We start from the raw sequence: 16,856 nt of genomic DNA on the forward strand, positions 1-16,856 counted from the left end.
GAGTCACGTGCTTGATCAGCTGTTCTGCGGCACATCCGCCTAGACTCGCGCTAGAGTGTTTACATGCAGACTGCACTAGGCAGAATGGGCAGACCCGCGTGAAGCGTTGCAGGTAAATAGGTGAGCTGAATTCCCTTAACTGTATTGAAACTCTCGTTTACGATTGTCAGCGTGCTTGTCAAAACTAAATGCTGAGACAACAAAAGTCTGAAAAGTTATGCAATGATTCATATCGGAAGTGTGGAGCTGCCACCCCGTTAGGCCTTTAGACTCCAGAGCTCCATCAAAAAATCCAACTTTAACATGTTTTCTGTCGTAAAGCCTCGGGGACATGCATATGAGTGATTATAACGACCACTTTGAAATGTGTCTTTGATATTTAGGCTGTAGGGGTGCCTGTAAGTTTCAAATTGAATTTCATTTTCCACATTAACGTTAGTCCACAAGTTCAATGTCTGTCTGATGTAATACATATCCTTTCTTTTTTCTCTCCATTCTTTTATCCTGACATTGGGAAAGATGTTGTGTTTTGTTTAGGAACTGATGGGATTGTAGACTTGTGTCCTTCCTCTATTTTTAGTTCTGCTTAGGGATGCTTCATGAAATCTTATTTCTCATGTCTGAAGGATGTTTCCCCTATATTTCAGAATAACTTATGTTTCTTTTTTTAATGGTTGAAACTTTGTTTATGTTTGGTCTTATAGTCACTAAATACAGTAGGTGGTTACATTTTTGCCTTAAGCCAGTGATTATTTTTGCTGTGATTTATCGACAATATGATGGCTGATATTTTAAATCTATATTGTAATGTCTGTTTAAACTTTAAACGCCTCTGATGCATAACTTATAATTGAGAAGATGTATAACTGTTTATTATTATGTTTAATGTAAGCAGAAAAGATAATTATTTTTAAAGCCATGAAATTAAATGTGGCATTAAACAGAAGTTGTCTTTTCTTTATTACGGTTACTTATATCCTTCCGAGTGAATCGGCTTCTCAAACAAGAAAAAATGTTGGGCGTGACTTGATTTTTGTCTATTGGGAATTGACTGGATGGTTGTGGTTTGCTATTGCTGTGATCTGATGTGAGTGACAGGTTGTCCCGCCCTCGCGCCAGTGAATATTTCATCAGAGAAGAGAAGATATGAGCAAGAGAACTGTTTTGATTAAAGATTACGAGGGCACATGAATTTAAAAAAAAATTAAATCAGTGGATAAGTCTTTTATAATAAATGCTGCAATATTCAATAAAAAACAAGAATTGTCCATTTTTAATTTTTCTTTAAGCCATGATATCTGTTTTTATTATTGGATAAAATACAGATGCTGATAATAAATACAACATTTTAAAATAAAAAAATTAAGCATATCATTTTTATAGAGTAACTCAATTAATTAGTTTAAATTATTACATTTTTTCTTTGCCAACAATTTTGTCCTGCGCCAGCTGAATTTTAGTGACTCCCCTGCTGAGAATTCATTGATCATGATTCCACTTACTCCCTTAATATTTTTGATTTAGTTTTGTATGTAGCATTATAATGTATTTGTGAAGTAGGACAGAATGACTTTTGAAGGACTATATGATTGGCTTTGGACCTGAGGGCACATAGTCTGAACAACAGAAAAAGGCTTGCCAGGGCATCACAAGACCAGCTTGAGACACACACACACACACACACACACACACACACACACACACACACACACACACACACACACACACACGTAGTGTTTCCATGTTTTATGGGGACTTTCCATAGACATAATGATTTTTATACTGTACAAACTGTATGTTCTATTCCCTTACACTAACCCTTCCCCTAAACCTACCCATCACAGAAAACTTTCTGCATTTTTACATTTTCAAAAAATATCACTTAGTATGATTTACAAGCTGTTTTCCTCATGGGGACCAAAAAATGTCGCCACACGAACAAGGATTTCAGATATTGCCATCCTTATGGGGACATTTTGTCCCCATAATGTAGGGTTTACCAGGACGGACACACACACACACACACACACACACACACACACACACACACACACACACACACACACACACACACACTTCTGATTAAATGTCTGTCATGATGCAGTATCTAATGCATACAATGTCAGATTACAATTACCTAATGTCCATTGGTTAATTTATGTTGGAAGAAAGATGTACTCTTAAAGTCCTGTAATATATTGTAAAAGCATCTTTCAGTTTCTCCAATTTGCAGTTGAGATTGTCTTCAGTTTATAGTGGGCTTTTTCAGACAAAATAGAGGGTGTGTGTTTGTGGTTGTCCATGTGTGTGAATGCAATATATATTACAGAACCGGACTGTAGTGTTTTTGAATATGAGCACATGCTTTCTTAAATATGTACTGCTCTAATATTATGACCATGCTTGGTCTGCATTTCTGCACTCTCATAACAGTGGCATTTTGAGTTCATCCAGTAGCTTGTTGAATTCCTAGGAGTCATGTGATTGGTGTAGGTCTGCTCTGTAATTAGCTGATGAAGTGAAGGCATGTGAGTGTGTTTAAACCGGTTTAGATCTGGTCTGCTTCTGTAACCCTCATTATTGGGCCTCTGCTACCGTGTGCTGCACCCACAGGTGTTTAGATGGAATGAGCTGTTTTTTTCCCGAGGATTATTTTGTGATCCTAATTTACAAAATGCTGTAAATACTGTTCTGGTTTCTTTTTGCAAGTTTTTACTAGTATAAAATAACTTTCTTTTTAGTATTCCTATTCATGCAAATGTCTTTTTCAGCTTATGTTTACTTCTGTGAGTCATTTTTGCTCCGTTGCTTCAATTTGGTTTTGCATAGGTTTCTTTTTTAGCATTCTCACAATAGTTTTTTGGTTCCTCATTTCTTTATCTAAAACACTTACACGCACAATTATTTTTTAATTTCATAGGGTTGCATGGATATCAACCTCTGGTGTTGATAGACATATGATGGTATCAAATTTTCATATCATGATAATTGTCGAAGCTTTTGTCATGGTATATAAACATATTTTTTTATAATAAGAATAAGAGATATTTAAGTTCAAAGAACTATCAAAAAATCTGAAAATTTTCAGTCAATATCAAGGGCATGTTTTAGTCTAGATTTAAATGTAGCCTAAAAATGTTTGAGTAAACAAATGTTTGGAAAAAAATAGCCTATAAGTATTCAACTATTAAGTACTTAAAAGGGTCCCATTATGCCCTTTTACAAAGTCTGGATTTTGTTTTTGGGGTACTAGGATATCCTTTCATGCTTGATTGTTAAAAAAACAAACATTATTTTTTTTTACATATTTTACATTATTACAACACCTCTCTCCCCTATCTGGCTTGAACACGTCAATCTGGCAGGAAACCCCTCCGTCCAAAATTCGAGCCTGATTCAGACTTAAAGGGCTAGTTCACTTAAAAGTGAAAATTCTGTCATCATTTACTCACCCTCAAGTTGTTCCAAACCTGATTGAATTTCTTTCTTCTGCTGAACACAAAGAAAGATATTTTGAAGGATGTCAGTAACCAGACAGTTGATGGACCCCATTGACTTCCATTGTATTTTTCTTCCTACTATGGTAGTCAATGGGGTCCATCAACTGTCTTGTTACCGACATTCTTCAAAATACATCTTCCTTTGTGTTCTGCAGAACAAAGAAATTCAAACAGGTTTGAAACAACTTTCAGAAGTTTTTTTGACAGAAGACAGAATTTTTCTTCATGAACTATTCCTTTTAAGAATGTTAATAAAAAGGATCGTTCACAACTGATTTCATCCACAGACTTTGCAAGCACAGATTTCACAGGATGTTCCAGAGTGGTATTGGTATACCTTTTCTTATACATTTTAGATACGTTTTCATGATATCTGTCGGAAAACTATGGTAATACAAACCATAATTGATCACATAACCATTAATAATTTTACCAAGGGGCAGTGAACAGCCTTACAGAATCGAGAGCTTACAAAAGCTACAGTAAACACTACATCAATACTGTAATGTTAGATAGCAGGCTAGCAGGCTTTGTTAAAATCATAGCAACTACATAAAACTTATAATTGGAACTGTTAATAGAAAACACAACTATAAATAATAAGATACTTTCAAATTGTGATCCATAAATAACAGATTGTCCCAACAAAGTGGGAAATGCTCCATTTCAGGAGAAAATTATGCATAGCCTGCCCTACATTGTACTATCTTAGGTTCTGGAAGTTGTTCTCCATAAAATGTGTAGCACAAAGATAAATGTTTGGGTTATAATGTTCAGGAACGGTATTTAAAATCAGTTTTTAACCACTCTCGTCAGCCTTCGGAAGGTCAAACAAATGAGTTATGGAAACGAGGTGGACAAAACAGCATCTCTTTAAATCTTAGGAAAATTGGGTTGTAGCTCATTGTCTACGTTACTTTTATTGTAAATCGGTGTCATTGATTTTTAACAACGTTCAGCTCACAAATATATCTATAATTTCTTTAGGGCTATGTTTTGAGTCCAAGCACTATGAAACGCTCCTTTGTTAATGTACGGAGCTGTCTGAAACACTGTCAGCGGTATATTAAACAGGAAGTATATGTCCGAACTAGGGCTGCACGATTTGGGGAAAATGTCATATTGCGATTATTGAGGTCAATATTGCGATTGCAATATAATAAACAAATGGTTTCATGGTTTGTGTGTATTTTCCTTGAGAACCAATCAGATTAGTGATAATTCTGAAATGTGTATTTCTCAACTCAGTATAACCACAGTATTATAATACCGCGGTCCACGATACTGACAAGCCAACTGCAGAAAACTGATAACCGTTGTTCACAATTTTTTTTTAAAGGCTATGCTCCTTTTGTTTTACATCTCATTCATGAGTATTGAATGTTAAATAATTTAATAATGATAATAAGAGTAAATAATGTATTTTTTTCCTGCCAGCTGGCTCTTTTTTTCACCTAAGACTGTGTACAATTGTGATTTGTACTGTAGAGGCTCTGTAGATTTGCACTAAACAAGCCTAAACATACAGTGAGTGAGTGAAAGAGAGAACAACTGAGGGTGTGCGATTACCTGCGTCTGTCTTTGTCATATATTCATGAAAAAAATAAGTTTGCCATGTTTAAAGAGCGAGGAAAAGCAATCTTAAGGACGTGTTCACACCTGTCTTGGTTCGATTGAATCGAATTCAAGTTCGTTTTCCCCCTTGGTGCAGATCTTTTGAGCAGGGTGTGAATACAGCAATCACACTCGAGTGCGGACCAAACAACTATACCGAGACCCAGCTGAAGAGGTGGTCTCGTTCCAGTTCCAAACGAATTCCGGTACGGTTCGTTTAAGTTGTGAACATGGCCCGACTCAATTGCAGAAAGCAATGCGCCTATTTTGAGTTAACAGGCTCTCATAGTCGGAGTTATTACGGCATTATGGGAAAGTGTTGTGTTTGCTACATTTGCTAAATTAATCGTGGTTTGACTGAAGCTCTGAAAAAGACACGCTTCCTGATTGATATTTGGGCAGATGCCTATCTTTCACAGCTAGGACGGATGAAAATGCTGATGTGTTCAGCAAGTTTACCGAATGGATAAATGAGATGGGATTTGGACATACTGCTTTTCCCTGCTTGAGAATTTCTGTCCAATGAATGGATGACATTAGCACACGTGTGGTTTTGTTTCACTTGCATAAGGGACAGTGTGAAAGCGAACCACATCAAACAAAAAAAAAATCAATATTGTATTTGGTCTGGATCAAAGCAAGTGAACTAGCGGACTTTCCTGGTGTGAATACACCCATAGAAAAAGCAATTGCAACACCTTATTTCATTAATTAATTAATCAGCGTTTTTTGAACATGCAGATGAATGAATGATTTGACTCACTCAAAGACAGTCCGTTGCCGCCACAGAGTGTCGTAACAATGTAACCTGCACTGACTGACAGCCAGTATAGAATGCGTAGAGGCAAGCAGTGCTGATGCTGGATACTATTGGGAAATATCAGCAGTTTTAGAAAGCCTCTCGTCCAAAAAGATTCGAGGATAGGAACTAAGGCCGTGTGTCCACCAAAGCGTTTTTCACGCAGCTGGCGTAAAATTCCAATTGTTTACAATGGGAGCGCCGCATTTTTTAAACTCCATGAGCGTAACGAGGCGCTGAGCGTGTATTTAACGCTGAAACGCTGAGCGTTTGACGTTTTTTACTGGTCGCCGAGAGTTGAAACCTGTTCAACTTTGAGTAAAATGCTGCACTCATCACTGTCACTTTTTACACAGCCGTCCAATCACAGTGGAGGAGGGGCTGGACAAATACCACACCGACCAACTGTCACAACATTCTTTCTGTACAACGATGTCAACCAGCAGGGCGAACAAAATGGATGAAAAATAAATGTTTAGTATGAAACAAATTATCCACGAAATCAGTTACAAGTAAACTGTGCTGCGGATATTCTGTATCATAGCAACGAATCGTCTCAACTGAAAAAACGCAGCGCTGCCAAAACGCTCTCAAGCGCCCACAGCTAGGCGTTTTCAGCAGAGCATCCAGCGTTTTCAGCTGGCTAAAAACGCTTTGGTGGACACACGGCCTAACTGTTACACATATAACAATAGCCCAAGCAGCTTATTGTCAGGTTTATGTTCTGTTATGTGGACCCTTATTTTGACATTCTGTTGTGTTTCCTTTATATCCTGTTTCCCCGCTCTGTTTAGTTTCGTTTTCATGGGTTACTAATTATGTCCTCGTTTGTTGCTATAGTTGGATTACTAATAAAGCCTGTTTTTGTTTTTGAATCTCCTTTGTGTTCCTGCCTGCTGACACTTAGTTATAGCAAAAACATAAAAATGTTTTAAAAAATCACCTCAAGGGAAATTTCTAGTGTGCACTAGTGCCCTAGCCCTAGCATGCAGCCCATATTTACATATTCATATAAACGTTTTTAAAGATTATTTTCATGTTTTTATTCTCTTTTTTTTGGTGTTATAGAAATGTAGAAATGTACATTTATATGTAGCTATACTGTCATAATCAAGCTATTCTCATAGATTATGCATGTGTATAAGCACATACACGTATACAAGCACAGGAAATGTTGCATCTGAATCAAGTACATTTTCTCACCACAGTTATTTGGTGCAGTGATAAATATTTATGTGTGTGTGTGTGTGCGTGTGTGTGTGTCTTTGTGCGTGTGATCACTGCGCATATGTTTATGGCTAATGAAATATGCAAGGATTCATTTGGGGAGTGATTGCATCAGTGCTGCCTTTAGCCCGCAGCTGTGACAGTAAACGCAGTAGTTGCAGTGTTAGAAACAGATAAACATTAAGGCAATAGTTTCATGCTACACCAACCAAACTTTATTTAGCTAATTGTAGAGAGAAAGCTATTAAATTTAAAACTTTTTTTTTACATAATTTTGTGGAATTCCTTTGTTTGAGGGATCTTGCACGTCCAGTTCATTATTTTTGTAGTGTTCAACCTATTTGAATTATTATTCATGTGTCTGTCTGTCTGTCTTGACTTAATCATTCCTGTAGTTGTCCCTGAGGCTTTATGCTAATTTCATGCACTGTATTTCACTGCAGAGGATCATGGGATTTCCCACTGTACCAGAGAGCTAATGGATAAATCTAATTGAGCTGGACCATTGAGGTCTATAATAGCTGGAGAAAGCTATCTGTTAGCATTCCCGTTCATCACTAAAGCAGTTTCTCAGCTGGTGCCAGACGTTCTGTCGTCTTTGCTAATGAAATGCGTATAATTTCTTTATTAACATTTTGTTATTTTGTCAGAAAACAAACTTTTGAATGACTGTCAATGAAGAGTGATGCTTTTAGCTTTCATAAGATGCAGTTGTTGCTGTTATTATTTAATAATTATAATAATATGATTATTGTTTTTATATTTAATCATTCATATTTATGAAATTATTACTTTTTATTGATTGCTTTGATTTTTTTGTTTTTGTGTGATGTGTTTGTTGTATCACTCCACCTCCATCATTTCTTTATAGCCTATATCAGCTAATAAACCCCAGTTATTCATAATGCATGAGTTGCACATGCTGTATGCTGTTGTACTGATTTTTAGATCAGTGTTTATTAGTTTATCTGCATAATTGATGAAGGATGTTTGCTGGAGTTTGTGTGTGTCAGACTCAGAACCACCTCTTTAAAAAAAAACCAATGTATTTAGGTTTAAAAATAGGGGGCAAAATGCAGACAGGCCGTTTTTTCCCCTCCTCCTAGTGGTCTAATGCGGTCACATCAGCGCTGTCTGGCTCTGAATTGTCTGAGCTGGGATATTTTTGTTTTTATTAATGGCTGGGAATCACTTCCAAACAGCGCTTGGCACCGCCAGTGTTTGCTCATGCACCCACAGTACTGCAGAACAATGATCCCACAGATACAGCAGCTCAAATGAGTGCTGTTTTTGTTTCTTTGTTTCAGTCAAGACTGTATGTTTTAATTCACTGCACAACTGTCAAATGTTAGCATGGCTAGTTATTCTGGTAAATTAATACAAGAGTTGGTATAATGATCCTGAGGTGATGGTACAGTTGCACACACAATCCAGTTAAACATTATTTAAAGAAGTGTTGCTTTCATGAATTCGAGTTGAGTTGAATCATGAGTTGCTGGCTATGAAATACATTTATATTCTGTGCCACAATTAGTAGCTAATCTCAGACTTAATTACAAACTGCTTTCGAATATAATTAAACCGTGTGATTTAACAAAATCTGTTTGCTGTATACCAACCAGACATAATAAAAGCTACGGTATCTCTGCCATGTTGATCTGAGTTACTCCGAACCAGCCCTGAAAAGTCGATGATGGAGAAGACATTTTGTCAGTTGTTTGTTTGTTTGCTTGTTTTTTGGTTGTTTCAATCACACTGCTTCATGCTATCCAATAGTTTAATATGTAAGCCATTATTATTTTTAATTTAGTCTGTTTATTCATTTGTTTTGCTCTGTTTGTTGTCAGATGAATGGTTATTGGACTGTGGTCTCTCCACTGCGATCAGGCCTATGAAACGTGAGTATCCACACAATACCTGCCATGTAGATGTAGTTCTTGTTTTGCCCTGTTGTGTCGATTGTAGCCTCAGCTCTCTGTTGTTTTTTAGGACATGCAGCACCCAAATTTTGAAACGCGACACCCGCTGCAGCAGGACGAGCAGGAGACTGGCTACGACCCTCTACAGAACTACAACAGGAACCGAGACCGTAAGCGGCCTAATACATTTACATTACAATTAGAGATATAACAGTGTGAAGAATAGGACTGCATATTTCACATTGTAATTCATTTGATATATATTGGCGATTAATTGATATTCTAAGAACAAAAAGGCATTAAATCACATTGAAGCGTGTTCAAAATAGTGTGCAAAAACTACAGACCTGCAAGCAAGTTTCTTTTGTCTCCTAATTTAGTCCTAATTTACCCAAATATTTTTCTAATAGCTCTTCTACCAGTAGAAACTCTGTAATGTTGTTCACACAGAAGCAAAGTCAGACCCAAATGTGAACAGAGTGAAAAAGGGAACAGTTCTCTTTGCATTTGTGTTTTACCTGTACTTGAAGTTAAAATTATATTAAATATTAATATACAGCAATAATAGATTTCTGTCATAATTCCTTCACTTTCATGTGGATTTCATATTTAATTTAAGAATTAAAACACTGTGATCTAGTTAAAAATGATCAAGGCATGTTTTCTCTAAATAAAGAGAACTATATTTAAAGTGCCCCTATTATGCTTTTTCAGATATATTAGTTGTTTGTGAATGTAAAAGTTCTGCAAAGTTTTAAAGATCAAAGTGCACTATAAACCCGCCATCAAACACTGTAGCTGGTTCGTGTCGTGTATATGTCGAGAATATGCTGTTTTCTGCTCTGAAAAAGTATTTTCTCTTTAAACACTTCCAAAGCATGAGGAAGTGAAGAGTCGGTGGTTAAAATGATCACAGCGATACAACAGCAGTGTAACCTTTTGACAATTGCCTTTCAAATCTCAGTGAGGTCTAAATGGGATTTACAAAACGCTTATCCATTAAAGATGGGACAATACCCACTTTATTTGGATCAACTTGCTCCTTAGGATCACAACCTGTAAGTATGATTAAAACAATTATTGATGTATATATTTTCTACTGGGTGCTCAAAATACATAGTTTTGTGTTTATATTGTGTAGGGCTCCATCTAACCGGCTAACTCACATTATGATTACTGTCTTTCCTAAACAGCTTGGTCCCACTATTACCTACAATTGTGTCCATTAGTGCAGAGTATTTGAGTATACTACTTTTGAGTAATGATTAAGGTTTGAGCAAGATTTGTTTTACAAACTTTAATGTTACATCAGTCATTCACGTTAGTGCTCAGCTAATGTATGCACCATTATTGATACAGTTCCCACATGTGCACCGCAATGAATTAGAAATATACACATCGGTTTTTTGATTAAGTGATGTGCAATCAGTTTTTTTTTACCTTTGATGCATGTAAACCTGTTGTAAGAGACCTCCAAAACAAAATTAGGAAGCTTTAAAATAGCATAATAGGGGCACTTTAATTAATATAAAAATACATCGTAGTTAACAGCAATATTTTATTTATATAGCCTACTCTACTCTAAAACATCTACGATTTTTTAATGTTTTTGAAAGAAGTCTCTTATGCTCACCAAGGCTGCATTGATTTGATTTCAGCCATTACTCGTCTTCAGTGTCACATGATCCTTCAGAAATCATTCTAATATACTGATTTGCTGCTCAAGAAACAATAGTTTAATTTAATTAGTTTGATAATTAGGTTAATAAAAATATAGAAAGACCTTAAGATAAATACTTGTGGAAGTTTGAACTGTAAATGAAAACTTCACGCTCATTTTAAATGGACCTTTGACATGAAATTTGTCTGATTTTAAATGAAGTGGCTGTTGTGGCTCATGGTCATCATGGCACAAGCTGCTGCGGTAAATGTGGCGTCATTCGAATGACTTTGACAGTCCTTTTATATTTACCCACTTAAAATGCATATTACCCTTCATGTTTCCCTAAAGCAGATGCCGTGGGCCCGTCATTGCTTATTGCAGCTATATTTATGTTTATTTTTACTAAAATATAAAAAAAAATCCCACAGAGACTTTGAGACTAATTGAGTTTTGAATTGATTTTGCGTGAACCGTTTGGATTTTTGCAGTGAAATTCATCAAACTTATGAAAAAAAAAGCAATACACTATGATTGTATTATTAATATGCAATATATTGCCTAGTGCTATTCTGCGCTATGAAAAAGATATATATATATTTATATTAGTTCAGAGTTTAATGGATTCCAGTTGAATGTTTAGGTCAAATGTGATCAACTATGATGTCAGCGTAGTTTTGTTTCTTTAATTTCAGGAGGATCATTGGATAGTGCTGTTGAGTCCACGTTTCAGTCATACAGGTCTGTTCATTCATCTTTCCCTAATGTCACAAAGCACCAGATATCCTCTATGGTTCACATCTGAAACTCAATGCTGTGTGGTAAAGGTGTAACTCTATCCTATAACTTTCTGTTTGACGTGCTCCTTACAGAAAGGAGTGGGATGATTTGTTCCAGAACAGTAACTACCTGGCGCGGATCAGGCAGGCTGGCATTATTGGACGATTACGGAGCAGCCGATTCCGCAGCGTATGCTGGAAGGTAATGGCTAACTGACAGCGTGCAGATGACAGACTCAATGCTTGAAAATTGTCTTTTTGTTATTACTGGGGTTGAAAGATGAAGTGTGCAATTTCTGTGCCAAATGGAGTAGATGATGAGCTTTGTTTTTTTTCATTCCAGCTTTATCTGGATGTCCTGCCAGAAGATAAGACTCAATGGATCAGTCGAACCAAGGAGGTCAGAGCACAGTACGAGAAAATCAAAGAGACGGTATGTGTGTGTGCACACATGTACAGGTCCTTCTCAAAAAATTAGCATATTGTGATAAAGTTCATTATTTTCCATAATGTAATGATAAAAAATTAAACTTTCATATATTTTAGATTCATTGCACACCAACTGAAATATTTCAGGTCTTTTATTGTTTTAATACTGATGATTTTGGCATACAGCTCATGAAAACCCAAAATTCCTATCTCAAAAAATTAGCATATCATGAAAAGGGTCTCTAAACTAGCTATTAACCTAATCATCTGAATCAACTAATTAACTCTAAACACCTGCAAAAGATTCCTGAGATACAGCACTCTGGGAACAGCCTATTTGTTCAGAAATTTCTTTCTGTGTCTTAACCTCTTTCTTGAGGGTGTCAATGATGGCCTTCTGGACAGCAGTCAGGTCGGCAGTCTTACCCATGATTGCGGTTATGAGTAATGAAACAGGCTGGGAGTTTTTAAAAGCCTCAGGAATCTTTTGCAGCTGTTTAGAGTTAATTAGTTGATTCAGATGATTAGGTTAATAGCTCGTTTAGAGACCCTTTTCATGATATGCTTATTTTGGGTTTTCATGAGCTGTATGCCAAAATCATCAGTATTAAAACAATAAAAGACCTGAAATATTTCAGTTGGCGTGCAATGAATCTAAAATATATGAAAGTTTAATTTGTATCATTACATTATGGAAAATAATGAACTATATCACAATATGCTCATTTTTTGAGGAGGACCTGTATGTGGTAGTGATTTATAGTGTCTTCAGGAGGTTTTGAGACTAGATCAATCATGATTGTTTGTCTTGAACTGCAGCATATTACAAACCCTCGCAAAGCTGCAGGCCAGCAGGACCTGGTGGTGAACAACCCACTCTCACAGGATGAGGGGGTGAGAGAACATCTAATTCAGTAAAACCATAAGAATGGATGGATCTGTCCATGTTCAACTTTTTCTGTCTCTTTGTGTCTTTCTCTTTCAGAGTCTCTGGAATAAGTTCTTTCAGGATAAGGAGCTCAGGGGTATGATCAAACAAGATGTTTTACGAACGTAAGTTTGTGAACAATACACATAGACTACCATTCAAAGGTTTAGGGTCGGTAAGTTTAAAAAAAAAAAAATCTTTTTGAAAGAAGCCTCTTATGATGAGTGAGCACCAAGCCTGCATTTACTGGGGGGAAAAAGTACAGTAAAAACAGTATTATATTATGAAATATTATTATAATTTAAAATAATTGGTTTCTATTTAATACATTTTAAAATGTAATTTTTCCAGTAATGGCAAAGCTGAATTTTTAGCATTATTACTGCAGTCTTCAGTGTCACATGATCCTTCAGAAATCATTCTAATATGCTGATTCGGTGCTCAAGAAACATTTCTTATTATTCTCAATGTTGAAAACCTTGCTGCTTAAAATTTTTGTGTGAAACCGTTATACATTCTTTCAGGATTCTTTAATAAATAGAAAGTAAAAAAACAGCATTTATTTAAAATAGGTTGTTGTTGTTTTTTTGCAACAATGTAAATTTCTTTACTATCACTTTTGATCAACTTGATGTGTCTGCTGAATAAAAGTGTTAATTTCCTTTTTTACTCACTGACCCTAATGGTTGTGTGAAAGGTGAATATTGAATGGTTGTGTTTAAACGAGTATATCTTTTTATTAGCCATTTTTACTCTCATTAAATAAACATTTACTTCATTTTATTAAGTATGCATTCATATTCAAGCATTCAAGCATAAGTCTTTCGATTAAAGGGTTTTTAAGATAATTAAGTCAGAAATTCAGTCAAGTGTTAATTTAATTGTTAAATATAGATATGTAACTGGATTGGGTGTTGAGGGAGGAATTATGAAAGAATCTGGTAATATTAATATGTTGCATAGGTATCAACATATAACATAAATGTTCATTCAAATAATTAAAATAGAAATTCATAGATTCCAAACATGGTATATGTGAGGTTACATTAATTATTGGTTCTATCATAAAGCATGCATAAAACAGTATACGACACAAAAGACAATAAAAAAGACAGTAATAATTATACACATGTCCTGGAGATATGCATTTTCATGCATAAAAGGTTTGCCTATGAATTAATGGAAAAACTTTTTTTATAGGCCTTATGGGTCTTTCCTATGGGGAAATGGAGTCACAGTTGACTCTCCACATTCCTTTTGGTCGTAAACCTTTGCTGCTATGTTAACCAGAGGCCTGTTCTGCCTTTTTTGGGGAGTTAGCTGCTCTCTGGGGGTTGTCCACAGAACTCTAACACATAGTTTCTTGTTGGAAGAGGGAGTTTTCTGGATTATTCATGAACTATAATGAATAATTGTGTGTCTGACTGGTTTAGACACTACAGATACAAGACAATACAAAACAATATTTGTTACTCCTTGATTGTCTGCAGGTTTCCAGAGATGCTGTACTTCCAGGAAGAGGATGTCAGGACGAAGCTGACTGATATTCTCTTCTGCTACGCACGAGAGAATGAGCAGCTACTGTATAAGCAGGTTTATACACACTTAATGATTGTGACAAATACTGCCACACCACAACATAGCCTGTCAAACTGGCTCAGTCGATCTTGTAGTGTAATTTTGCCAAAATAAGCATTTACCTTTAAAATATCCTCTTGTTTCTCTCATCCTCATCCCTCCTTCTCTGTCTCTCTACAGGGCATGCATGAGTTACTTGCCCCAATAGTGTTTGTTCTCCACTGTGATCACCAGGCGTTTCAGCATGCCAATGAGACGGCCAATCCCAGGTCTGACCTATTACCACACAGGCGAGACTGTCTACTGTCATACAGATTTCTGAAGACTTGCTCAATTTGTTACGTGTATTGTTTCAAATTTTGAATCATTATTAATTGAATTTTCAGTATTTCTTAGTATATTTATTTAAACCATGTTGTACCTCAATTGCAGTGAAGAGATGAAAGTCCTTCTGGATCCTAAATTCCACGAGCATGATGCCTAGTGAGTAAATGTCACATTATCACACTGTATGATCTTAAACAAAATTATACCCCGATTAACCGCATATAGTTGCTAAACACACTTTGCTCAATCTGTTGCATCTGTCTTTTTTTTTTCTTCATCAAACAATCCCACAGTGTCATGTTTTCTCTGCTCATGGAGACAGCAGAACCCTGGTTCAGCAGTTTTGAGCGGGAGGTCAGAAAGGTACAATGGGTGACTTTACGTAGAATTAATTGCTTTGATATTTTGTCAGCTTCCAACTTCAATCTTGTTAACATGACTTAAACAGTGTTTAAACATTTCAGGGCAAAGAAGAGATGTTAACCAGCATCCCCTTTGCGAGACCACAGGACTCTGGCCCTTCTGTTGCTATTGTGACCAAAGTCAACCGAATTCAGGACCAGCTAGTAAAAAAACACGACATTGAACTGTACATGCACCTCAACAGACTGGAGATAGCACCCCAGATTTATGGCATGTGAGTATGAATGAACTGAATGAATGAATATTATTATTTTATTAGGGGCCAAGCACCAAAGTTGCTGAAGCTGCTATTGTATCTGTTAGTATTCTTATTATTCCTCCCTATTGGGAGTCTACACCAGCCCTATGAACCTTAAGTAGGGAAATTATGAAATTTGCACACTTCTACCACAAGCGGTGGTCCTGAATGGTAATCTGACCAACTTTGGAACCTCTATTGGGCCACCACCAGTTCAAATATTCACTTTTCAACTTTTGAACACTTAGAAAGAAAATCTTTGAAAGAACATGTTTAATACTCTCGATTACTCTCCTCATGCTGATTAAATTCAATATCTTGCATTAAGACTCCATTACAGTAGTCGCCATTTTGAAATCCATTTTGAAATGTAGTTTAGCCACACAGGCTATATTTCGGCAAAACTTTGATCTATCGAAACTAAATTTGGTACTGTGAAGACATGACCAGAGCAAAGGCAGGAGACACTGCTTGCAGTCAATGAAATCTTTATTGACTTCCAAAAATTATATCAAATCAAAAATAACATAAACAAAAACACTGAAGGTGACCCTCTTCACGGAGGTCCCTCCCCAGAACTGGCTTAACAGACAAAAATACATTCCTTTATACTGAAAGGGTCAACCATTTGACAGTAACAGGGAATTTAAATAATATGTTCACATACATAATACATAACTACACTGAAATTTAAATAATATTCAAAATACATTAACCTCAATTATACAAGGAAAGTAATACAAATAATAAACAAATACATTTATACATACTATAAACATAAACACAATAAAACATAAAACAATAACCCCCTGATCACATTGTGAAATGGACTATGCCTACCCTACCCAGAATTCTTTGGGATGGCATAAAATGAGGAACAGGTAGGCCGCACGTCTTCTTAAACACCCACCCCCGGAAACCATGCTGCAGACATGAAACCAGAAGGTTAGTTTTGCAAGCGAGGATAAAACTAATAATTTATGTAAATTCCAAAGAATATTTAAGAAAATAAAGAAATAAATCTCTTAGTGTCTTTTATCAGTCTAATGTGCAAAAGTCACCAAACAATGAGAAACAAACATTTATAGAAAGAATATAAACCCAAACAAACACAGGGCGTACACCGCCATCAGGGGTAACTTAGGTCATTGTCACAGGTACACTTCATCAGGACCATGATCTGAGGGTACATGTGAAAGTTGAGAACAGCGCCATCTACAGGTCACGAGATTCAAAAATGGCTATTTTTGCTAATAACTTTTGAAATTTTTGTCAGAAATGTATGTCAGAAATGTATGTCTGGCATTTAGAAATTTGTCATAAACTATAATATTTTTTAAACGCTTTGATATATCAGCAAAGCATATCAGAAGATTGATAGACATCATCGCCAGCATGTCTTTAAGGTACCTGTACATTTTGAACACCTTGCCCC

General features: G+C 36.1%; 1 protein-coding gene across 8 annotated transcripts in view; it reads left to right on the top strand.

The window, feature by feature from the left end:
- The first annotated feature begins 13 nt into the window (after positions 1 to 13).
- tbc1d5 (TBC1 domain family, member 5) overlaps positions 14 to 16,856 on the top strand; it is a 29,238-nt gene continuing 12,395 nt past the window's right edge. For 3 of the 8 annotated variants that reach the window (XM_077195445.1, XM_077195449.1, XM_077195450.1), the window contains exons 1-13: positions 16 to 120; positions 8,988 to 9,038; positions 9,130 to 9,229; positions 11,415 to 11,460; positions 11,592 to 11,700; positions 11,842 to 11,931; positions 12,747 to 12,821; positions 12,913 to 12,980; positions 14,346 to 14,448; positions 14,614 to 14,723; positions 14,866 to 14,916; positions 15,054 to 15,123; positions 15,225 to 15,397. In XM_077195445.1, the coding sequence (XP_077051560.1) occupies positions 9,133 to 9,229; positions 11,415 to 11,460; positions 11,592 to 11,700; positions 11,842 to 11,931; positions 12,747 to 12,821; positions 12,913 to 12,980; positions 14,346 to 14,448; positions 14,614 to 14,723; positions 14,866 to 14,916; positions 15,054 to 15,123; positions 15,225 to 15,397 (992 nt within the window). In that variant the 5' untranslated portion in view covers positions 16 to 120; positions 8,988 to 9,038; positions 9,130 to 9,132. Of the gene's footprint in view, positions 121 to 8,987; positions 9,039 to 9,129; positions 9,230 to 11,414; positions 11,461 to 11,591; positions 11,701 to 11,841; positions 11,932 to 12,746; positions 12,822 to 12,912; positions 12,981 to 14,345; positions 14,449 to 14,613; positions 14,724 to 14,865; positions 14,917 to 15,053; positions 15,124 to 15,224; positions 15,398 to 16,856 lie in introns of all 8 variants that reach the window. The other 5 variants (XM_077195448.1, XM_077195452.1, XM_077195447.1 and 2 more) reach the window with 3 other exon arrangements.

The sequence above is a fragment of the Siphateles boraxobius genome, unplaced genomic scaffold (genome assembly GCF_051911475.1).
Source record: "Siphateles boraxobius isolate OS27281-9 unplaced genomic scaffold, OSU_SipBor_1 33, whole genome shotgun sequence".
NCBI lineage: Eukaryota > Metazoa > Chordata > Actinopteri > Cypriniformes > Leuciscidae > Siphateles > Siphateles boraxobius.